The 24,948-nt window shown below is 48.7% G+C and overlaps 1 protein-coding gene across 3 annotated transcripts in view; it reads right to left on the minus strand.

Annotated features, from left to right (window-relative positions):
- ccdc92ba (coiled-coil domain containing 92Ba) overlaps positions 1–24,948 on the minus strand; it is a 90,081-nt gene that overhangs the window by 47,485 nt on the left and 17,648 nt on the right. For all 3 annotated transcript variants that reach the window (XM_085964876.1, XM_085964874.1, XM_085964875.1), the window contains one exon: positions 23,619–23,766. In XM_085964876.1, the coding sequence (XP_085821002.1) occupies positions 23,619–23,748 (130 nt within the window). In that variant the 5' untranslated portion in view covers positions 23,749–23,766. The remainder of the gene's footprint in view (positions 1–23,618; positions 23,767–24,948) is intronic.

Consider the following 24,948-nt stretch of genomic DNA (forward strand, 5'->3'; position numbering starts at 1 on the left):
CTTGGAGATATTACATCTCGTTCCCTCGTCTAGATCATTAATATATATTGTGAATAGCTGGGGTCCTAGCACCGATCCCTGCGGTACCCCACTAGTCACTGCCTGCCACTCGGAAAAAGACCCGTTTATTCCAACTTTTTGCTTCCTGTCTGCCAACCAGTTCTCTATCCAAGTCAGTACCTTACCCGCAATCCCATGTGCTTTAACTTTGCACACCAATCTCTTATGCGGGACCTTATCGAAAGCCTTCTGAAAGTCCAAATACACCACATCCACTGGTTCTCCCCTATCTATTCTACCAGTTACATCCTCAAAAAATTCCAGTAGATTAGTCGAGCATGATTTACCTTTTGTAAATCCATGTTGACTATGACCGATCCTGTCACTGTTTTCCAAGTGCTCTGCTATTACATCTTTTGTAATGGACTCTAGCATTTTCCCCACTACCAATATCAGGCTTACTGGATTTTCCATTGGAAGTGACTGGAGATGTACAATATATTGTAATACTACACAAATGACGGAAGTACACCCTTCAATGTATTTTCCGATATTTGGGCCGTAGTAACACAGGTGCTGCTGCTTGTTCGTTTCTGGCGTCTACCTTGAAGGTTGGAGGTGGAGGGATTGATTCAAGCTTGACGGGCCAAAGGGCCCATGCCTGTCGTTTAAAAAAAGTGAACTCTTCAAACGGCATCAAAAAAGCTGCCAACCACCCATCGGGCCTCCCCCGAGCCCTGCCACTGCCAACCCCCATCTCCCAGGGCAGCTTGCTTAAAAATTACAAAGCACCTTAACAGCAGAAAAGCTGCCATGTTGGGGTACATCATCGAGGGCGGAGGTCCCATTCGGCCCAGGGTGCGCTGGGATTCCGTTCTAGCTCCACCTTTTTAAAAAAAATGTAGACATTCCACTCAGTCGATGGGCAGAGAGATTTTAGCCCAGTGATCCTTGTCATTAAAATACTGCCTTAATGCATGTAATCACCTTGTGACCCTCACTGCTTCACTGAGAGGAGGAGGAGGAGATGTGCAACGTATCAGGAGCACAGTCGCTTGGCATTACCGTTCTGATTCAGCATTACCACACTCTTCCCCAGCTGCATTCCTGTATGTACTCGGTTTCAGTCAATAACTTACTGGCAGCTGTCGTAATGCTTCATCTTTAAGTTGCTCTAAACCTCGTTCTACCTTGAGAATTCAGTGACTTTGTGATGCGCCATCAATTACTCAAAAGACTGAGGTTGAGCGAGTAACAATCAGGCTTTTATTAACTAAAGAATGAAGGTCTTGTCTCGAGTGGTCGACCCGTCCAGAATACTAAGGGACTGGGAGGTAGTCACTTATATACCTGGAATAGTGGGAGGAGTCAGCCGAGGCATGTCCAGACCTGTACCTAGTGGAATACACATACAGACACAGACAGGTATGACAGTGGTTTACCACATTCACCCCTTGTTTAAAAATGAGTCCGGCGGGGTGAAGTGTATTTAAAAGTTCGTGTATTGGAGTCTCTCCGGAGGTCTTGTCTGCCGCTGTGATCGACGTGGCGACGGCAGGGGTGGTGGAGCTTCCGGCGTCGCGTCCCGTGTAGGCTGGGGCCCTGGAGTGTAGTCCTCGTGGGTGATGGTCCAAGGCGAGCCGGCTGCTGGGGTTGGATATCGGGTCGTGGGGGGGGGTGGTAATGGGTAGTGGGTTACAGCGGTCCCCGAGGGTGCGAGGTCTCGTATGGAGACTGTGTCCTCCCGCCCGTCCGGGTACGCAATGTAAGCGTACTGGGGGTTGGCGTGGAGGAGGTCGACCCTCTCGACCAGGGGGTCCGTTTTATTGGCCCTCACGTGTCTTCTCAGTAGTACCGGCCCTGGGGACGTCAGCCATGGCGGTAACGATGTCCCCGATGTGGACTTCCTTGGGAAGACAAACATTTTCTCGTGAGGGGTGGCATTGGTGGCAGTGCAGAGAAGTGACCGAATCGAGTGGAGCGCATCGGGGAGCACCTCCTGCCAGCGGGAGGTCGGAAGGCCCCTAGACTTTAAGGCTAGTAGGGCGGCCTTCCAAACAGTTGCATTCTCTCTTTCCACCTGTCCGTTCCCCCGGGGGTTGTAACTGGTGGTCCTGCTTGTGGCTATACCCCTAGCGAGCAGGTACTGGCGGAGTTCGTCGCTCATAAACGATGAGCCCCGGTCGCTATGGATATAGCTGGGGAAACCGAACAGGGTGAAGAGGCTGTTCAGAGATTTAATGACCGTGGCACTGGTCATGTCCGGGCAGGGGATAGCAAACGGGAACCGGGAGTACTCGTCAATGATGTTGAGGAAGTACACATTGCGGTCGGAGGAGGGGAGAGGCCCTTTGAAATCGACGCTCAGGCGTTCGAAAGGGCGAGTGGCTTTTATCAGGTGGGCTCTGTCTGGTCTATAAAAGTGCGGTTTGCACTCAGCGCAGACTTGGTAGTTCTTGGTCATGGTCCTGACCTCCTCGATGGAGTAAGGCAGGTTGCGGGCCTTGATGAAGTGGAAGAACCTGGTGACCCCCGGGTGGCAGAGGTCATTGTGGAGGGCCCTCAGCCTATCGATCTGCGCGCTGGCGCAGGTGCCACGCGATAGGGCATCTGGGGGTTCATTGAGCTTCCCAGGCCGGTACAAGATCTCGTAATTGTAGGTGGAAAGTTCGATTCTCCACCTCAAGATCTTGTCATTTTTGATTTTGCCCCTCTGCTTGTTGTTGAACATAAAAGCAACTGAACGCTGGTCAGTGAGCAGGGTAAATCGTTTTCCGGCCAGGTAGTGCCTCCAATGACGCACAGCCTCCACGATAGCCTGGGCCTCCTTCTCGACCACGGAGTGTCTGGTCTCCGGGCCCTGGAGGGTTCGTGAGAAGAATGCCACAGGTCTCCCCGCCTGATTAAGGGTGGCGGCCAGAGCGAAGTCAGACGCATCGCTTTCCACCTGGAAGGGAATGGATTCGTCCACTGCATGCATGGTGGCTTTGGCAATGTCTTCCTTGATACGGTGGAAGGCTAAGCGGGCCTCTGCCGTCACGGGAAAAGAGGTGGACTTGATCAGCGGACGGGCTTTGTCTGCATAGTAGGGGACCCACTGAGCGTAGTAGGAAAAAAACCCTGGGCACCTCTTCAGAGCTTTTAGGCAGTGGGGCAGTGGGAGTTCCATAAGGGGACGCATCCGGTCCGGGTCGGGACCGATGACCCCGTGTTCTACAACACAGCCAAGGATGGCGAGGCGGTCTGTGCGGAATATGCACTTCTCCTTGTTATATGTCAGGTTCAGGAGTTGGGCGGTGCGGAGGAATTTCTCGAGGTTTGCGTCATGGTCCTGCAAGTCATGGCCGCAGATGGTCACATTATCTAGGTAAGGGAAAGTGGCCTGCAGCTCGTTTTGATCGACCATCCGGTCCATCTCCCTTTGGAAGACGGAGACCCCGTTGGTAACGCCGAAGGGAACCCTAAGGAAGTGATAGAGGCGGCCGTTTGCCTCAAAAGCAGTATACTGGCGGTCTTCAGGGCTGATGGGGAGCTGGTGGTACGCTGATTTCAGGTCAATGGTCGAAAAGACGCGGTACTGCGCGATCTGGTTGACCATGTCAGCTATGCGGGGGAGTGGGTAGGCGTCCAGCAGGGTGTAGCGGTTTATTGTTTGGCTGTAGTCGATGACCAGGCGTTGTTTCTCGCCGGTCTTAACGACCACAACCTGGGCTCGCCAGGGGCTGGAGCTGCCCTCAATAATCCTCTCCTTCAGGAGCCGTTCCACTTCGGTTTTGATGAAAACCCTGTCCCCGGCACTGTATCGCCTGCTCTTTGTGGCGATGGGCTTACAGTCGGGGGTGAGGTTAGCAAACAGTGGGGGGGGTGGGACTCTGAGTGTGGAGAGGTTGCATCTGGTGCGCGGCGGGCAATTTGGAGGCTGCTGGCTGCGGACTGTGAGTGGGGGGAGGGGGCCACCGTATGCCATCGTAACGCTTTTGAGGTGGCACTGGAAATCCAACCCCAGTAGAACGGCAGCGCAGAGGTCGGGCAGGACCAGGAGTTTAAAATTATTGAACACAGTCCCGTCTACTACTAGTGTCACCACGCAGTAGCCGCCAATGTCCGCTGACTGGGACTCGGAGGCCATAGAAATCCGCTGGTGCGCAGGCAGGACTGGGAGAGAGCAACGCCGCACCGTGTCGGGGTGGATGAAGCTCTCTGTGCTCCCGGAGTCAAAAAGGCAGTTTATTGCATGGCCGTTTACCTTAACGTCCATTTTGGACCGAGCTAGCTGGTGCGGTCTCGTTTGGTCCAGCGTCACAGAGGCCAGCGTAGGGGTCGGTGTGTCGCTGCGAGTATCAGATGGGGGGGGTTGGCGGTCTGCTGCGTCCCGGCTGGTGTCCAAGATGGCGGCGTCCATGATTCCCATGTGGCTGGAGTCGTCCAAGATGGCTGCTGCTGCGGTGGTTCGCACATGGCTGGGGAGGCCCAAGATGGCGGCTCGCACGGCCCACACGCGGCGCTGCTGGTGTTCGGGGTGGCTTTGGCCTTGCAGACGCTGGCGTAGTGTCCCTTTTTCCCGCAGCCCGAGCAGGTCGCATTCTTCGCCGGGCAGCGCGCTCTGGGGTGTTTGGCCTGGCCACAGAAGTAGCATTTCTAGCCTTGGGATACTGCTGTCTGGCTTTGGGACACTGCTGCGGTAGTTGGGCCGTTGTTGGGCTGTGGCTGGGGTGGCACGGTGCTATGGGGCTGTCCTACCGTGTCCCAGGTTGTCGTTCCCCGCGGCATCCACGGTGCAGAGGAGTAGGCATCCATGCCCCGGAAGGCTGCGTCCAGCGTTAGTGCGATGTCGGAGGCTTTGTCGAGGGTGAGGTCACTCTGCTCCAGCAGTCGCTGTCGGGTGTAGTTGGACCTGTGGCCCGCTACGAAGGCATCCCGGATCAGTTCCTCCGTGTACTTAGTGGGCGTTACCGCCTTACACCCACAGGCCCGGCCAAGCACGGACAGTGCTTGGAGGTATTCCTCAGTCGATTCCCCAGGTTGTTGCTTGCGACTCCCCAGAAAGTGCCTAGCGTATACTTCGTTCACAGGGCGCGTGTACTGGGTCTTGAGGAGCTGGAGGGCGGCTGTGTACGAGGTCGCGTCCCGGATGACTGAGTACACTCGGTGGTTCACCTTGGAGAACAGGACAGACAGTTTGTCCGCATCCGTTTCATAGAAACATAGAAACATAGAGATAGGAACAGGAGTAGGCCATTCGGCCCTTCGAGCCTGCTCCGCCATTCAATGAGATCATGGCTGATCTTCGTCTGAGATCATAGCTGATCTTACCAGTTCAGTACCCCGTCCCCGCCTTTTCTCCGTAACCCTTAATCCCCTTAGCCTTCAGAAATATATCCAATTCTCTCTTGAAAATATTTATTGAATTAGCCTTCACAGCCCTCTGTGGCAGGGAATTCCACAGGCTCACCACTCTTTGAGTGAAGAAATTCTTCCTCATCTCTGTTTTAAATGATTTGCCCGCTATTTTTAGACTGTGGCCCCTGGTTCTGTGCTCCCCTGCCATTGGAAACATTCTCTCTGAATTCAGCCTGTCCAGGCCTGCCATAATTTTATATGTTTCGATGAGATCCCCTCTCAATCTTCTAAACTCCAGTGAGTACAAGCCCAAACTATTCAATCTCTCCTCGTAGGTCATTCCCGCCATTCCAGGTATCAGCCTGGTGAATCGCCGCTGCACTCTTTCCATGGCAAGAACATCCTTCCGCAGATGGGGCGACCAAAACTGTACACAATACTCCAGATGCGGTCTCACCAGCACCTTTCGACCGCAGTGGAGGCAGTCAGGAATGTCTCGAAGCACGTGAGCCAGTGAGCAAACCTGGTGGAAGCGTCCGCTTCCCGACTGTCCAGGTCCAGGCATGCTGGTGTGAGGATCTTCTCCATTATAAAAAATTTAGTTAATAAAATTGATGCGCCATCAATTACTCAAAAGACTGAGGTTGAGCGAGTAACAATCAGGCTTTTATTAACTAAAGAATGAAGGTCTTGTCTCGAGTGGTCGACCCGTCCAGAATACTAAGGGACTGGGAGGTAGTCACTTATATACCTGGAATAGTGGGAGGAGTCAGCCGAGGCATGTCCAGACCTGTACCTAGTGGAATACACATACAGACACAGACAGGTATGACAGTGGTTTACCACACTTTGAAAGGCTGGTGGTCTCGCCACAGATTACCAGCCTGCCTTGGACTGCGATTCCTCTGCGGCTGCAGAAAGAGAACCATCTTTCACACAGTCGGCAGCCAGTCAGGACATGTTCTTTGGCCTCGGGGACATGGGACTGAATCGTTCCCCAGACACTTGGTGAAAGTCACGGGTGTTGCCGTTGGTTTGGAATACAATCCGTTCACCTCTCCGACTTCCGGCCTCGACTAATGGGGTGAATTGTGACAATGTCTGTCTCCCTTTCCAGTTGTTCAGAGCCCACGTTCCAGTGGATCCTGTGCTGTGATCACACCACACAATCCGTACAATCTCCGATCTCGCTCATAGCCCACAACAAGGGGCAGCGTGGGAATTTTAAAAAGTAGTCGGGTGGAGGGAGACCCTTAAGCCAGTAAAAACTTGGACAAGGCTGGGCTCAGGAATGGCTGCCTCCTGCCATCACGCTTCCTTCTTTAGCCACAAGAAGTCTTTAAATAATTAAAGGGATAGACGAGCAAACCTCAAAGAGCATAGGTTAGAGATCACAAGTACAAAATACATGGGCCTCGAACAAAGAAGGAAGAAACTTGCATTTATATAGTGCCTTTCACGACCTCAGAATGTTTCAAAGCGCTTTACAACCAATGAAGTACTTTTTGAAGTGTAGTCACTGCTGTAATGTAGGAAACGCGGCAGCCAATTGGCCCACAGCAAGCTCCCACTAAAAGGACAGCAGGGAGAACGGTCCTGCTCCTTTTGGAAAATTATCATGGGATATTTTACCTCCACCTAAGTAGGCAGACGGGGCCTCGGTTTAATGTCTCATCCAAAAGACAATGCAGCACCCCCTCAGTACTGCATCGGGAGCGTCAGCCTAGATTTTGTGCCCAAGTCTCTATAGTGGGACTTGAACCCACAACCTTCTGGTTCAGAGGCGAGAGTGCTGCCCACTGAGCCACAGCTAATACATAAGAAAATAGGAGCAGGAATTGGCCACTTGGCCCCTCGAGCCTGCTCCGCCATTCAATAAGATCATGGCTGATCTTGGGCTCAAAGCCACTTCCCTGCCCACTCCCCATAACCCTTCACTCCCTTATCTTGCAAAAATCTGTCTATCTCCATCTTCAATGTATTTAATTACCCAGCCTCCACGGCTCTCTCGGGCAGAGAATTCCACAGATTTACGACCCTGTGAGAAGAAATTCCTCCTCATCTCAGTTCTAAAAGGGCGACCCTTTATTCTGAAACTATGCCCCCGAGTTCTAGATTTCCCCACAGGGGAAACATCCTCTCTGCATCTACCTTGTCGAGCCCCCTCAGTATCTTATATGTTTCAATAAGATCACCTCTCATTCTTCTAAATTCCAATCAGTATAGGCCCACTCGGGTGAAGAGCCTGATTTTGGGTCACTTCCACCTACTGCAACAATAGCCTTGAACCTTCTTTCTGGGTCGAATGACCAGGATTGAAGTTTGCTTTGATTCTGATAGAAACTCATGTGACTGCTGTGCCCTTCGGAACCATCTCCATAATGCCTGCATTTATTCATTAACACTGTGCCTCGGGCGACGGTCTCACTTCCAAAGTGTCTGCAAAAAAAATGTGCAATCTTTGGATTAGCAACTGCACCCCCAGCATCAACTTTATTCAGATCTTGGAGGCGCAGTGTGGAAATCTGTACAAGGTGACCCTGAGGAGAAGTTCTGTATGAATGAATCCAGCACTGTTCGCCAATAGCAGCACTGAAGTGACGCGGGTGGATCTGCTGTCCGCACATGCAGATTTGCCCGTGTTGCGGGCAAAGGGTTCAAAGCTGTTAGATTTTGTTACTTCTCCTGCCGTTCACATTATGGCAATAATGCCTCATTTTTGCATTCGGAACATAAGGAGTAGGCCATTCAGACGCTGACTGACCGGTTATGGGTAGGCCGTCGAGCCTGCTGCGCCATTCAATTAGATCACAGGTGATCTGCACCTCGATTCCATTAATCTGCCTTTGTTCTATATCCCTTGATACCCTTACACAACAAAATGCTATCAATCTCAGAGTTGAAAGCTCCAATTGTCCTCGTATCCATAGCATTTTGGGGGAGAATTCCAGATTTCTTCCACCCTTTGTGTGTGGAAAAGGTGGTTCCTGAACCCACTGAACAGCCTAGCTCTAATTTTAAGATTATGTCCCCTCGTCCTTGATCTCTCCCCATCAGTGGAAATCATTTCTCTGTATCTACCCTACCAAAGCCTTTTAACATCTTAAACATCTTGGGCAGGATTTTCATTGGGCCGTGGAGGCAGGATTGGAGGTGTGCGGGGGTTAAATTCCTGAAATCGGGGGTCCCGACCCCATCCCGCACCCAACCCGCCTCCATGCCAGTTTCAAAGGAGGTGGGTGCCCGCCCCGCACTGGGACCCGCCTCCCCGAGGCGGGAAGGGGATTAGTGCCAATTAACTGCCTGTTAACAGGTAGTTAACAGGCAGTTTTTAACCTAATCCCTATTTTTAATGTTGAAGTGTGGGATTCCCAACGGCTCCAAACCACGCCAAGTTAGAGGAGGCGGGCCGTCAGGAGGAAGGGCTTGGAGGGGTCGAGATGTCCGGTGTTCAGGTGAGTGATGGGTGCAAAGGTAAGTGTGTTTGGTCTGTGTAAAGTGTTTAAATAAGTTTTACTTACCTTTACAGCCTTCCTTCCTTCAGGTCTCGGGAGTCCCTCATCTCACTGGCACAGAAAGCAGAATGGCCGCTGAACTGTCAAAAGCTCCAGCATTCAGCTTTCTGTTCTGGAGAGATCTCTAAATCAGCCTGAGAGGAAGGAATTAACTTGTAGTACAGATTGTCAGTGTTTGACAGCTTCAAACAGCTGTGAAACGGACTTGACAGATGAAATTTCAATCTGTGATGTCACCTGTTGCTGGGTGGCCCTTAATTGGCCTGCTGAGCCCGCTGGGTGGGCTCAACAAGGTCAATCAAGTCTAAATCGCGTGGGTTGGCTAGAACTCGATGGAGGCGGGACTACAACCCCGAAAGTTGTAGTCCCGCCTCCTACCCAACTTCTCAATGAAAATCCAGCCCCTCGTGTTTGCCAGGTACGGCAACACATTTGGCCTTAAACAGGCAGTGTGCCCTTTCTCGTTCCTCGGCAACAACAGCCTATTTACCACCAATTGTCCCATTGTATTTGAGGTTGGGTTTTTATGTCGACATGCTTGAATTTTGATGGTGTCCCGCTGATGGATCGACTGGTTGAGGCAAGGGGTAGCTGAGCGATACAGACCGAGACAGCCCGAGTTTGTGCCGAATCAGCCGAATTGATTCGGCGTGGCAACAGGGGGACCAAAATGGCTGATGGGCGAGGACTGGATTGGATTCAGCCATGATGCCCCCTGCAGTTGAGTAGGTCGCTGACCCTCGCTGCCTAAGTTCACACTTGGGCCAGGTATCCATGGGGAATCATGGTGGAATCAGCAACCCAGTCAACACCTTCAGGAGGGGAGGAAATTGGTGGAAAAATGTGAGGTTTAAAAAAAAAGCACTAGGTTAGCACTGCTGTGAGAGTGTTGATAATTGTTGTCTGGACAACAAGACCATCATGAAAGTTGTATAGCCCTAAATAGAACAGCTCGGAATGTTGCCAAGAGTTATTTATGGACTAGGGTTAATACTGAGGTAAATATTTTAAAACATTGAAGGAGAAGTGTCCTCTTCCTGGGAAAGTGTTGAGTGGGTTTAGTTTCAGGAACAATGTGCATCACAAGACTTGAAGTTGTAGTTGAGGGACCAGAAGGGCAAAGTTGGAAATTCTGTGCCATCTTTGCCCGAATACATGTATTTTTTTTTTTTTTTTTTTTAATTGGCGCAGTCCAACTTCATTACTTTATAAAAGATTGTGGCCTAGTCAATGGGGTGATCCCAGCAGCTCTTTAATACCTGATGAGGTCACCGTGCAGGATGCAATGGTAAGGCTGAGCCTCAGTGTGGGTCAGATGGAGGGAGGAGCTACTGGTCGCTTACACGGAGGCTACACATTGGCAACTCGGGACAAATAACGATGCTCACGAATCACAACTGATCTTTTCCATGGGTGAGCCTCTTCCTCCGGGTTTTTCGTCGATGATTTTTCTGTTGTCCCCAGCCTTTCCCCTGTTCTACCTCAGAGAAAAGTCCATCAAGTATGGAATGAGTGAAGATACTAATATTTTTCTGAACAGTGGCCATTCTCTCCTTGTTTAAGACTTTACTCCTTAACCCACAGATGTGCCAGCAGGACAGTAAGTCCCATATAAAAGAAAAGACTTATATTTATATAAGCACCTTTCATGACCTCAAGACGTCCCAAAGCGTTTTCCAGCCAATGAAGTACTTTTATAGTGTAGTCACTATTGTAATGTAGGAAATGCAGCAGCCAATTTGCGCACAGCAAGCTCCCACAAACAGCAATGTGATAATGACCAGATAATCTGTTTTAGTGATGTTGGTTGAGGGATAAATATTGGCCAGGAAATCGGGGAGAACTCCCATGTAGTGAAAATTACCAGTCTGGTGATGCCTGGTTGCATCCTCATGGAGGTCACACTGTTCTTCTTTGTGTCCCAGTTTTAAAATCACTGCACCCTGTTAAAAAGGTATTAAAGGAGTCACTAGTACGTGCCCTGTCTACCGGGGTTTTCTGTTCTGCACACACCAGCCCATTAAAGTGAATGGGGGGCGGGGGGGGGAATGGCTGGCTGGTTGAGTGAGGAAATGGAAAGCCCCGTCTCTATGCTGCTGCTTTGCTATGGGGCTGCCGTAAGATGTACATTTGGCCTAAGGTATACTTTTACTGTTGACCCCTCAATAGTGTTTAACAAACAACTATTTACAACAGGAATTCTTAACAATCACAAACTAAATATGGATGAGGAAGGTTAGTCAACTCCATTCAGCCACAACCTCCTTGTCCCCAGTCAAAGCATCCAGTCACTTCTCAAATGAGCAAGATCTTGCTCTGCACGACCGTACCCAATCATCCATTCCAAATGCTGATCATTCTTCACACAATGCATGTACATAGATCCCTGAAGGCAGCAGAACAGGTGGATAAGGTGGTTAAAAAGGCATATGGGATACTTATATTCTATGCCTCGGCTAATGAAGGCAAGAGCAGGGAGGTTATGATGGAGCTGTACAAAACGCTAGTAAGGCCACAGCTGGAATACTGTGTGCAGTTCTGGTCGCCACTCTATAGGAAGGATGTGATTGCTTTGGAGAGGCTGCAGAGGAGATTTACCAGGATGTTACCTGGGCTGGAGCGCTTCAGCTATGAAGACAGGACAGGCTGGGGTTGTTTTCCTTGGAGCAGAGAAGGCTGAGGGGGGACCTGATTGAGGTGTACAAAATTATGAGGGGCATAGATAGGATGGATAGAAAGGAACTTTTCCCCTTAGTAGAGGGGTCAATAACAAGGGGGCATAGATTCAAGGTAAGGGGCAGGAGGTTTAGAGGGGATTTGAGGAAAAACTTTTTCACCCAGAGGGTGGTTGGAATCTGGAACTCACTGCCTGAAAGGGTGGTAGAGGCAGGAACCCTCACAACATTCAAGAAACATTTGGATGAGCACTTGAAATGCCATAGCATACAAGGCTACGGACCAAATGCTGGAAAATGGGATTAGATTAGACAGGGCTTGATGGCCGGCGCGGACGCGATGGGCCAAAGGGCCTCCTTCTGTGCTGTATAACTCTATGACTCTAAAGAGTTCCTGACACTGGTCCTAAGTCTGCCTTGTGACAGTAGGACAAGGTGCAAACTGTCACCTTTTCACTAGCCGCAGTGTTCTGGGGCTCCCTTTTCTGTATAGCGTAGCTTGGGTAATAATGTTGTTCATTCAGACGGAAATTCAGACTGCTGTGCAACATCTGAAGGGTAAGGTGAGAATCGGTTTCTTCATCGTGTGAGGAGCAATATTAATCTCTCCTTAAACCCGCAAGGCTGCAGACAGCTCTCTGCTATCAGGGACTCGAGCTTTTACTGGTCATGTATTCAAATATACACTGGACGACACTTCTGAATACTGTTGGGGGTAAAATTAAGAAGCACTTCCAATCCCTAGCTTTATAAATTGCTTGTAAAAGATTGCTGGCTATTGCCATAGTGTTTTTTTGGAGCCATTCTGGTTCTCAGTATTTTGACATTTTGGATGCAGCTTGACGCTGGTTGAGCTGTCGTCACAAGGTAGACTTGGATGAGGAAGGCCATTCAGCCCATTTGAACTCACCCTTCTGGATTACCAGGTCTGCTGTCTCTTCGTTTCAGCATCTCCTTGATTCTTAAACGAGTCCAGTGCCCTGGCCTCGACTACCCTTCCTGACACCGTGTACCAGCTCTTGCTGATGTCTGTCCGCAGTTTGATTTTCACACGCTGAACCTGTGCCCTCTTGTCTTGCTGCCCTGGCACAGCTTAAAGTCTTGCTTTTGCATTTGCTTTCTCGCTCCCAATTATCTCTTTAAAAAAGTCACCTTGAAATGTCTTGTTTTCAAGCCTGAAGAGCTCTTCTGTCCGAGGCTGGGGATCAGCCTTATCCACGTCCTCGGCATTGACTCTTAGACATGGATGGCTGCCTTATGTCACGGTGACTAGAACTGTACGGAATACTCCAGTTCTGCCTGTATATAGGTGCCAGTTCAGCAGGACTCGGGGGCCGGGGAGGGGGGATTTGAACTCCATTGATTTGGCCGCAAAACCCAGCATCCTTGTTACTTTTTGCTTAAACTGCTGTCTCACATTGATCCAGTGAATTCAGCTATCATCCCAGGTCCCTTTCAACTTCCTGCTTGGAAATGCTCTATTCTACTCATGGAGTAGATGTACCTCTTATTCTTACTTCACGTATCTAGTAACTTGCACTTGTTCATATTGAACTTCATTTGCCACTGGGTCAGCCCAGCCGCAACCTCTGTGGAGCAATGATCCCTGTAAGCAGCGCTCCAGGGACCCCGCGCAGCCACCTTGCCGGCTTTTCAAATGAGAAAAACCGCACATGCGAAGTACCGAGCAGGGTGGATAAAGGGGAACCAGTAGATGTAGTGTATTTGGATTTCCAGAAGGCATTCGATAAGGTGCCACATAAAAGGTTACTGCACAAGATAAGAGCTCACAGGGTTGGGGGTAATATATTAGCATGGACAGAGGATTGGCTAACTAATAGAAAACAGAGAGTCGGGATAAATGGGTCACTTTCAGGTTGGCAAACTGTTACTTGTGGGGTGCCGCAGGGATCAGTGCTGGGGCCTCAACTATTTACAATCTATATTAATGACTTGGATGAAGGGACTGAGTGTAATGTAGCCAAATTTGCTGATGATACAAAGATAGGTGGGAAAGCAAATTGTGTATGGAGGATGCAAAGAATCTCCAAAGGGATATAGATAGGCTAAGTGAGTGGGCAAAAATCTGGCAGATGGAGTATAATGTGGGAAAATGCGAGGTTATGCACTTTGGTAGGAAAAGTAAAAAAGCAAATTATTATTTAAATGGGGTGAGATTACAAAATGCTGAAGTACAGAGGGATCTGGGGGTCCTTGTACATGAATCACAAAAACTTAGCATGCAGGTACAGCAAGTAATTAGGAAGGCTAATGGAATGTTGGCCTTTATTGCAAGGGGTATGGAGTATAAAAGTAGGGAAGCTTTGATGCAACTTTACAGGGCGCTGGTGAGACCGCACCTGGAGTACTGTGTACAGTTTTGGTCTCCTTATTTAAGGAGGGATATACTTGCATTGGAGGCAGTTCAGAGAAGGTTCACGAGGTTGATTCTGGAGATGAAGGGGTTGTCTTATGAAGAAAGGTTGAGCAGATTGGGCCTATACTCACTGGAGTTTAGAAGAATGAGAGGGGACCTTATTGAAATATATAAGATTCTGAAGGGGCTTGACAGGGTAGATGCAGAGAGGATGTTTCCCCTCGTGGGGGAATCTAGAACTAGGGGGTATAATTTCAGAATAAGGGGGCACCCATTTAAAATGGAAATGAGGAGCAAATTCTTCTCTCAGAGGGTTGTGAATCTTTGGAATTCTCTTCCCCAGAGAGCTGTGGAGGCTGGGTCATTGAATATAATTAAGGTGGAGATAGACAGATTTTTGAAAGGTAAGGGAGTCGAGGGTTATGGGGAGCGGGCCAAGATCAGATCAGCCATGATCTTATTGAATGGCGGAGCAGGCTCGAGGGGCCAAATGACCTGCTCCTACATCTTGTGTCTTATTTTTTGAATGACCCACGCAGCCCCTTAAAGGGGCCACGTGATGCCAAACAAGATTACAGGGAACATTCCTGTGGAGTACTCCTGGCTCAAATCTGGGCTGCCTCCTCTCAGTCTACTTTGCTCCTCCCTCCCCCGAGCTTGGTGCCTTCTGCCAAATGTAACTGCCCTACACGGATTAGGATTCCTTCCAGGTCATTTATGTGTCGCATGAACAGGACGTGTCCCAGCACAGACCCTGCCACAACTTGCTCAATACCCCCTACTGGCTTGCCACATCCGCTGCAATCTGGTTCTGCTTGACCACCCTTTGCTTCCTTCACTCTGGTGAGTAACTAATGCCTGATCCACGTCTCGGTCTCGCTGTCCATGGTACCGGAGCCGGACCAGAAACCAAGAGCCTGATCTCTCCCTGCTTTTAGTGGGTGGTATCACTTTCCCCCCCGTGAGCTAACCGCATTTCAGGCCTGGCACAGGCCTCGTACTAAGCAGTTAATTCGGTTCCAGCGTTCACCCACGACCCGCTGCAAAGAGGCTGAGCGATCAATGAAGTAGGCTAATGGCAGCCCAGCCAGACAGGCAGTCTCCTCTTCCCCTGCCCTCTAATGATACAGTTTCAGCAGGGATGAAGTGTCGGCGAGCTGGATGAGATCATAATAATAAAGAGTTTCTGTACAGCTACAAATGCTCTCAGTGCAAGGCCAGACCAGACTGACGATGATAAAGTTAGATGCAGTGCTTATTCAGTGACAGTCAGAGCCTGTGTGATGTTGCTCAAAGGGTCACTTCAAGATGAGAGAACCACAGGGAACCGTTTTCATCCAATGCCAATGGTGAATCAGGCCCAAAGGCTCATTTTTGTTTTGGATGTGACGCAACGCAATGCTAATCCTACATGAGAATGTAACGAAAATGCTAGTAATCTGAAATAAAAATGGGACGTGCTGGAAATGCGCGCTGAATTAGTCAGCGTCTGAAGGAGAAGTACAGGTTAATGTTTTGAATGGGAGCCCTACGTTGGGTCTGTGGGATTGAACTTGAAGAAGGTTCGCAGGTCTCTGCCACATGGAATCAAGCATGATGGATGTTTGAGCAAAAACAGCTGAAAGTGCATAACCGGTCAGTCAGTATCTGAAAAATCACAGGATGGTTGTGGATGAGGAAGGCCATTCAGCCCATCTTTGGATTTACCAGAGTGATACCTGGACTTTAAGGGTTAGAAACATAGAAGATAGGAGCAGGAGTAGGCCATTCGGCCCCTCGAGCCTGCTCCGCCATTCAATGCGATCATGGCTGATCATCCAAATTCAGTACCCTGTCCCTGCTTTCTCCCCATATCCCTTGATCCCTTTAGCCTTAAGAAATATATCCATCTCCTTCTTGAATATATTTAATGAATTGGCCTCTACTGCCTTCTGTGGTAGAGAATTCCACAGGTTCACCACTCTCTGGGTGAAGAAATTCCTCCTCATTTCTGTCCTAAAAGGCCTACCCCTTATCCTTAGACTGTGACCCCTGGTTCTGGATTCCCCGACCATCAGGAACATCCTCCCTGCATCTAGTCTGTCCAGTCCTGCCAGAATTTTATAAGTTTCAATAAGATCCCCTCTCATTCTTCTAAACTCCAGCGAGTACAAGCCCAATCGACCCAATCTCTCCTCATACGTCATTCCTGCCATCCCAGGTATCAGCCTGGTGAATCTTCGCTGAAATCCTTCCATGGTAAGAATATCCTTCCTCAGATAAGGCGACCAAAACTGCACACAATACTCAAGATGTGGTCTCACCAAGGCCCTGTACAACTGTAGCAAGACATCCTTGTTCCTGTACTCAAACCCTCTCGCTATGAAGGCCAGCATACCATTTGCCTTCTTAACCGCCTGCTGCACCTGCATGCTTACCTTCAGCGACTGGTGCACAAGGACACCCAGGTCTCGTTGCACTTCCCCTTCTCTCAATCTATTGCCATTCAGATAATAATCTGCCTTCCTGTTTTTGACACCAAAGTGGATAACCTCACATTTATCCATGTTATATTGCATCTGCCATGCTTCTGCCCAATCACCCAACCTGTCCAAATCATCCTGTAGTTTCTCGGCATCCTCCTCACAGCACACACATCCACCCAGCTTTGTGTCATCTGCAAATTTGGAGATATTACATCTAGTTCCCTTGTCTAGATCATTAATATATTATTGTGAATAGCTGGGATCCAAGGACCGATCCCTGCGGTACCCCACTAGTCACTGCCTGCCACTCGGAAAAAGACCCGTTTATTCCAACTCTTTGCTTTCTATCTGCCAACCAGTTCTCTATCCAAGTCAATACCTTGCCCCCAATCCCATGTGCCTTAACTTTACACGCTAATCTCTTATGTGGGACCTTATCGAAAGCCTTCTGAAAGTCCAAATACACCACATCCACTGGTTCTCCCTTATCTATTTTACTAGTTACATCCTCAAAAAATTCCAGTAGATTAGTCAAGCACGATTTACCTTTTGTAAATCCATGTTGACTTTGTCCGATCCGGTCACTGTTTTCCAAGTGATCCGCTATTACATCTTTTGTAATGACTCCAGTATTTCCCCCACTACCGATGTCAGGCTTACCGGTCTGTAATTCCCCGTTTTCTCTCTACCACCTTTTTTGAATAGTGGGGTAACATTAGCTACCCTCCAATCCATGGGTACTGTTCCAGATTCCATCGAATGTTGGAAGATGATCAGCAATGCATCTACTATTTCTAGGTTAAATTACAAGGGGTGATTACACAAACTAGCGTTGCATTCCCTGGAATTTAGACGGTTAAGTTGTGATTTGATCAAAGTTTTCAACATTTTAAGGGGAACTGATACAGTAGATAGTGTTGTGTATGTACCTTTAAGGGAATAACTGGTCTTGGACTGCAGTACCCACCCCTGTATAAAAGGCCCTAGCAGGCTTCTGTATTTTCAGTCTGACGCTGCCTCCTGTTCAGTAAAGTACCTGTTAAACTGTTCTCCCGAAGTCCGTGTATTATTGAGGCGCGGACTTTACAGTGGCGACGAGTAAGTTCGAACTCACCTGCAGTGTGGCATCATCTCACGGGGATCTCGCCTGAAAGGAAGGTCCTGGAAGGTCGTAGTCTGAGCAACGGGCGTCGACCGAGGGCAACCGCCCAAAGAATCCATCGGTGTTCGGAGAATTGTGGGAGAGACTGTGGTTCCAGCGAATCGTGCTGGTAGCAGGTAGCGCGCTGACCCTTCCGGACTGCGGTGGGCTCAAGCTCGATCGAGCGGCTCTACAAAACGGGCCGCGCAGCGTCGCCAGGAAAAGAAAACAAGAGAGGGTGGAGCGCACAGGGCGCGGTCGGTGCTCAAGAACAGGACAGCGGAGAGAAACTAAACGGGGGGGGAAGGAAAGCGAGACGCGCCGAAGCTGCGGGTCGCCGCCATTACCCTGTAGAACGCTAGGAGCAGCATGGCAGTAAGGGGAAGAAGCAAAAGCGCGGGAGGTGCCATTTTATCCCGTTGGGGAAGAAGGAAAAGCGCGGGAGGCGCCATTTTATTCCATTGGGGAAGAAGCAAAAGCGCGGGAGGCGCCATTTTAAATCGCCCAAGATGCCGAAAAGTGGCAGTATCACTGCTTTCGACAATGAGGTAGAAGACTGGACCACGTATGTGGAAAGAATTGAAGTGTACTGCAAGGCAAATGAGGTGGCTGATGGAAAGAGGGCGTCAGTATTATTAAATCTGATGGGTGTGAGTACGTACAGCCTATTGCGGAATTTAATTACCCCAGCTAAACCAATGGAGAAAAGTTTTGAGGAGATTGTTCATATCTTACAGGAACACCGAAGCCCTACACCACTGCTGATAGCAGAAAGATTCAAGTTCCATAAAAGAAACCAGTACAAAGATGAGAGCAATGCTGACTATCTTACGCAACTACGCAAGTTATCGAAGCACTGCCAGTTCGGAGCAGGACTGGCAGACACCTTACGGGATAAGTTTGTCTGCGGGCTCCAGAGTGAAGGAACCCAGAAACGACTACTTTCAAAAAAGGACCTGACGCTAGAACAGGCTTTCAGCGTGGCAGTATCCTACGAAGCAGCAGCACAGGGAGCTGCGGAAATACAACAGAAACCACAAGAATACAGCGCTAACGAAATGGCGTATGGAGCCGAAAAGTGCTATCGCTGCGGCAGAACAACCCATGAGCAGAAGGACTGCTGGTTTAAAGACAAAATATGCAGGCAATGCGGGAAAATGGGACATATAGCAAGAGTCTGCAGGTCGGGAAAGAAGACCAACACGACAAGAACTACTAAGGAACAGTACAGGAAAGTAAAGAAACTGACAGATAGTAGTTCAGAAGATCAGGAGAGTGATAAGGACTCCGGGAGCAGGCGACTAAGTTGCTTAAAGTTACACAACGTGATCGCAAAGGAAGATCACCGAACCATTTGGGTCACCCTCATGATAGCAGGGTCCCCAGTAAAGATGGAATTGGACACAGGATCAGCCCTAACTGTCATGAATCGACGAGACTATGAGCGGCTATTCTCACACATACCCTTAAAGGACACGTCCATTGTATTGAAGACATACACGGGGCAAAAGGTCTACCCCAGAGGAAAAATAAGGGTGCCAGTTGAATAGAACGGAAAGGAAACACAGAAACTATACATGTATATACTATGAGATGGAGGACCACCATTGTTGGGACGTGAATGGATCCGAAAACTACAATTGGATTGGCATTCCATTTTGGCACTAACTGTGACTGACAAAAAAGATGATGACGTCGCACCTGGACGTCTGTCACAAATTCTATCTGACGCGGAAGAGGTGTTCCAACAAGGACTTGGGACTCTAAAAGGAGTAAAGGCAACCATAAAGATTGAGGCTGTAGTCAAGGCTCCAGCACCGGAAAATGTGTCGCAACTGATGTCGTTCCTCGGGTTGGTGAATTACTACCATAAGTTCTTGCCGAATTTATCTACAATTCTGCACCCACTGAATGCCCTGCTTCAAACTAGTGTAACATGGAAATGGAGTGATGAGTGTAAGCGTGCCTTTCAGGAATGTAAATGTCTAATCACTTCAAAAGAAGTATTGGCCCACTACAACCCAACACTACCGATTCGGTTGGCATGTGATGCGTCACCTTACGGTATTGGAGCGGTGCTGTCACACAAATTCCGTGACGGTTCAGAGAGGCCAATAGCCTTTGCATCGCGCTTGCTAACCTCAGCCGAGCGTAACTACGCCCAGATTGACAGGGAGGCCCTCAGCCTGGTGTGGGGGGTGAAGAAGTTCAATCACTATCTGCACGGGCAGAAATTCACCCTACTGACTGATCATCAACCCCTGGTCTCAATTTTTAACCCAAAGAAGGGCGTTCCGGTGATGACGGCGCAACGGCTGCAAAGATGGTCACTTTTTCTAGGGGCACATCAGTATGACATAGAGTACAAAGGTACGAAACAACATGGAAACGCTGATGGGCTGTCGCGCCTACCGTTGCCTACGGCGGAAGAAGCACGTGCAGTGGACCCTGCGGAGATATTCCATGCGACCATAGTCGAATGTCTGCCTGTTACAAATGCAAGTATTGAGAAGGAAACCCGAAATGACCCGACACTCTCTCGGGTCTATGATTTGACGGTGAAGGGATGGCCAGCATATGGCGACTCACTGTTGCCAGCATTCTCGCCAAGGAGAGAACAGCTGTCAGTGTGCCGGGGAACCTTGATGTGTGGATCCCGAGTGGTAATTCCACCCAAGTTGAGAGATAGAGTACTCAATGAGCTTCACGAGGGTCATCTGGGAGGGGTAAAAATGAAGAGCCTAGCCAGGGCGTTTGTGTGGTGGCCGGGAATCGATAAAGAAATCAAGGATATGACCAAGAGATGCACAGGATGCCAGAAGGTCCAAAACGCTCCACCACAGGCCCTGCTACATCCATGGGAGTGGCCCTCGTCTCCATGGCAACGGGTACACATTGATTTCGCTGGTCCATTTATGGACTCAATGTTTCTAATTGCTGTGGACGCCCATTCGAAATGGCCAGAGGTCATTAAAATGTCCTCCACCACCACGGAGTAAACTATTGCAGTCCTTAGGACCATCTTCGCCAGGAATGGGTTGCCAGAACAGATTTGTTCCGACAATGGACCACAGTTTGTGTCTGAGGATTTCCGGAGGTTCCTGAAGAATAATGGGGTGAAACATTACACATCTGCCCCATATCATCCAGCCACAAATGGATTGGCTGAGAGGTTTGTTCAGACCTTTAAAAAGGCCATAAAGGCAATGTATAATGACAACATACCACTGCAACACAAGATGGATAACTTCTTGTTTGCTTACCGGAATGCGACACATGCAGTAACCAACCAAACTCCAGCCGTACTGTTCTTCAACCGGAGACTAAGATGTCGCTTGGATTTGCTCAAACCAAACATAAGACGAGATGTTGAGGATAAGCAGTTCCAGCACATAAATGAGAAGCCAACCAGGAGCTTCAAGATAGGGCAACCAGTCTTGGCCCGCGACTACCGAACAGAAAAATGGCAGCCAGGAACGATATGCACACAGCAGGGACCACTAATGTACACAGTGGACGTTGGAGAGAGCATCGTGAGACGCCATGCTGACCAGATTCTAGAGTCACAGGAACAAGCCAAACCTGTACCACAAGCATGTGCACCTGGTAATGAGCCCGAAGTACAGATTGCGTCTACCTCAGAAGCAGGGGTATTGGAAGCTGACGAACCAACCAATGACCATGAGCCAGAATTGACTCCACCGCCAGAACAGGATACTCGAGAAAGGTGCTATCCAGTCCGGATCAGGAAGCCTCCTCAAAGACTGAATTTATAAATGACTATTTCAGTTGATGTATATATTACTGAGAAAATTGTAATTGTAATTAGTTATTATTTAGTTGTTAAATGAATGTTATGTACTGTTTATCTAAAAGGGGAGGAATTGTTGTGTATGTACCTTTAAGGGAATAACTGGTCTTGGGCTGCAGTACCGGCAGTGACCACCCCTGTATAAAAGGCCCTAGCAGGCTTCTGTATTTTCAGTCTGACGCTGCCTCCTGTTCAGTAAAGTACCTGTTAAACTGTTCTCCCGAAGTCCGTGTATTATTGAGGCGCGGACTTTACAGATAGTGAGAAACTAGTTCCACTGGTTGGGGAGACTCGGACCTTTTTTTTTTCACATCTTTCAGGGGTGAAGTTAGGAAACACTTTTACACACAAAAGGTGGTAGAACTTTGGAACTCTCTTCCGCAAACAGCAGTTAATGCTACGTCAATTGTTAATTTTAAATTTGAGATTGATAGATTTGTTAACCAAATGTATTAAGGGATATGGGGCAAAGGCGGGTATTTGGAGTTATGTCACAGATCAGCCATGATCTCATTGAATGGCATTGAACAGGCTCAAGGGGCTGAATGGCCTCCTCCTGTTCCTATGTTCCATCCAGAATGATCTTAACGTTCTCCCACCACCCCCCCAATGCAGCAACCAATTGCTTCTTAATTTAAAAAAAAGTGTTCATGGGATGTGGACGTCGCTGGCAAGGCCAGCATTTATTGCTCATCCCTAATTGCCCTCGAGAAGGTGGCGGTGAGCCGCCCTCTTGAACCTCTGCAGTCCGTGTGGTGAAGGTACTTCCACAGTGCTGTTAGGGAGGGAGTTCCAGGATTTTGACCCAGCGACGATGAAGGATCGGCGATATATTTCCAAGTCAGGATGGTGTGTGACTTGGAGGGGAACTTGGAGGTGGTGGTGTTCCCATGCGCCTGCTGCCCTTGTCCTTCTAGGTGGTAGAGGTCATGGGTTTGGGAGGTGCTGCCAAAGAAGCTTTGGCGAGTTGCTGCAGTGCATCTTGTAGATGGTCCACACTGCAGCCACGGTACGCCAGTGGTGGAGGGAGTGGATGTTTAAGGTGGTGGATGGGCTGCTTTGTCCTGGATGGTGTTGAGCTTGGCTCCAAGGTGTTTGCCTCCGCTGCTCTAAGGAGGAGTCCATTCCATGTGTAGATCACTCGTGTGTTGAGAAACATTTCCTGATGTCGGTCCTAAATTTGCCTTTTACCAGTTTGAACCCGTGTCCACTTGTCCTACTCTCGGAATTTAAAATCAGTTCCCCACTTCCCTGTTACAAACCTCCTATAAGATCACTTCTCACTCACCTCCTGCCAAGGCTGAACATGTCAAGTTTCTCCGGAGAGTTTCACCTCATCTGCGAGAAGTTTCATTTAGTGATTCCCTCAAACTAACATCTGCCTCAGCCTCCCAGCCACCCTCAGTCCAAGGACCTGACGCCAGTTCGCAATAGATTAAAGACTAACTGAGGTTAGAAACTAAAGGACAAGCAGTTATCGGCAGCCTCGATGTTTTGCAGTGCTGTGGCATAAATGGATCTGTTCCAGCAATTTTCCGGTGAAAGCTAAGTGTGTAAGTGACTGTGGCTATTATGGTACACTAGACTGCCTTCATAACAGAAGTGCAGGGGATGGAAAAAGCACAAGTGATGGATCCTTCTTCAATGACAGTGGACAGTTCCTTCTTGTACTGGATGGGTGAATGGAAGGACATAATCCTAGAGTGACACTGAGACAACAGGGTGAACCCAACAAAGGCGGCAACAAAACACAACAGTACATTGTATTGTAATTTATATACTGTCCATGAAAATACTAACACTACCATGGCTCCCAAAACCAAAAGCTTGGACACATCTGGATTTATCATATATATTTCTACATCTACATAGAGATATGTGTGTGTGTATATATATATATATCTCAATACTGACATCGACAGAGATAAATCATCCATCCCACTTTGTATTAAACACCAGCAAATTACAAATGAACATTCTGAAAACAAAGTCTGCAGACTGAATATAGCCAGTTATTTCCTGTGTTTTATTTTTGACTGACCTTGAGAAAACCCGACCTGTGCTCCAGACTACTCGTGAGCAACACCACGGGTGGGGGGGAATCAGCTAATCATTTTAAAATGAGATCTCATCCGAGAGAGCAATTCCACTCTTGGCCTCAAAAAGCAAAGCGAAACTCGGAACTCGAAGCCGTGACTTTGCCCCCCTTCCCGCCCCGTCTGCGTTTGGGCTTGTCCAGAAATTGGCAACCCCTTTCCCCCCGCCCTCGGCTGAGGACTGCGGCAGAAACTCACCGGTGCAGCGTTTCTGCAGTTGCAGGATCTCCATGTGCAGCCCGTGCAGCAGGTCCATGTGCTCCCCCTTTAAGAAGGCGATGTTGCGCTGAACACTCTGCAGCTGCCGCTCCAGAGATGAGGTCTCCATGGCGACCGAGTAAACAGTCTGGGCCCGGAGGAAAGGACAGATTAATGACCAGGACAGACAATGATGTGGAACACAGTCACACATTCAGAGACCCGAAGGACACGGCAATAAATCCTCCCCCCTCTGTTGTTGCACAAATAACAAACCAGCATCTTCAACCCACTGAGCTCCAGTACAGCATCACTGCTGCTCCCCTGAAACAAAACATTTACAAAAAGAACAGTTCTTTTTGAATTCAAAAGGACTCTGTGAATTAAATGATGCTTATTTTGGAAATGCTCCGATTGTAAAATCATAAATTATAGCATCTCCAAAATGATGTTCTCTAACCAGACACATGCACAGTTAACTGCAGTGTCCTTTGAATTCAAAAACAAAGAAGTGTTCCTTGTATTAATGTTGTTTATTTCCCGGGATTAGCAAACTATAAATGGCCTTGCCAGAGGCACTCTCAACGCAGAGCTGAGTAACACTTGCCATAATTTATAATTTTATAATCAGAGCAAGTGTGACTTATCTCTGCATTGAGTGTTGCCTCTGGTAACTTATATAATCATTTACATTTTCGCCCACACATAGACAATCAGGCTACATTTGTGAAATAAAACGGAAGGCCCGTGAAAGGATTTGGCACATCTGATCTCTTCAGCTCTACCTGTTGTCCGCCCCTTGCCTCTTTGTTTTGGTCAGTCCCATAAATGACTTCCTCCGGCCTGATCCATCCAGTTCTGATGATGGTCACTCCTTCAGATGCCAACTCGCCTGCTGTGCATTTCTGATATTTTGCCATTTTTTAAATCTAATACGAGGAGGCCATTCAGCCCCTCGAGCCTGTTCTACCATTCAGTTAGATCGTGGCTGATCTGTATCTTAACTCCATCTACCCGCCTCGGTTCCACAACCCTCAACACCCTTGCCTAACACATCTAGCAATCTCAGTTTTGAAATTTTCAATTGATCCCCAGCCTCAACAGCTTTTTCTGTTGTTGAGGGGGGCCAGGGGTGGGGGGGAAAGAGTTCCAGATTTCCACTACCCTTTGTGTGAAGAAGTGCTTCCCGACCTCACCTCTGAACGGCCTCGCTCTAATTTTAACGTTGTGCCCCCTTGTTCTGGACTCCCCCATCAGAGGAAATAGTGTCTCTCTATCTACCCTATCAACTGCTTTGATCATCTTAAACACCCCAATTCGATCATTGTTA

Source organism: Somniosus microcephalus, chromosome 22, assembly GCF_052327205.1.
Source record: "Somniosus microcephalus isolate GS21.2 chromosome 22, FLI_Smic_1.0, whole genome shotgun sequence".
In the NCBI taxonomy this organism is placed as follows: Eukaryota; Metazoa; Chordata; class Chondrichthyes; order Squaliformes; family Somniosidae; genus Somniosus; species Somniosus microcephalus.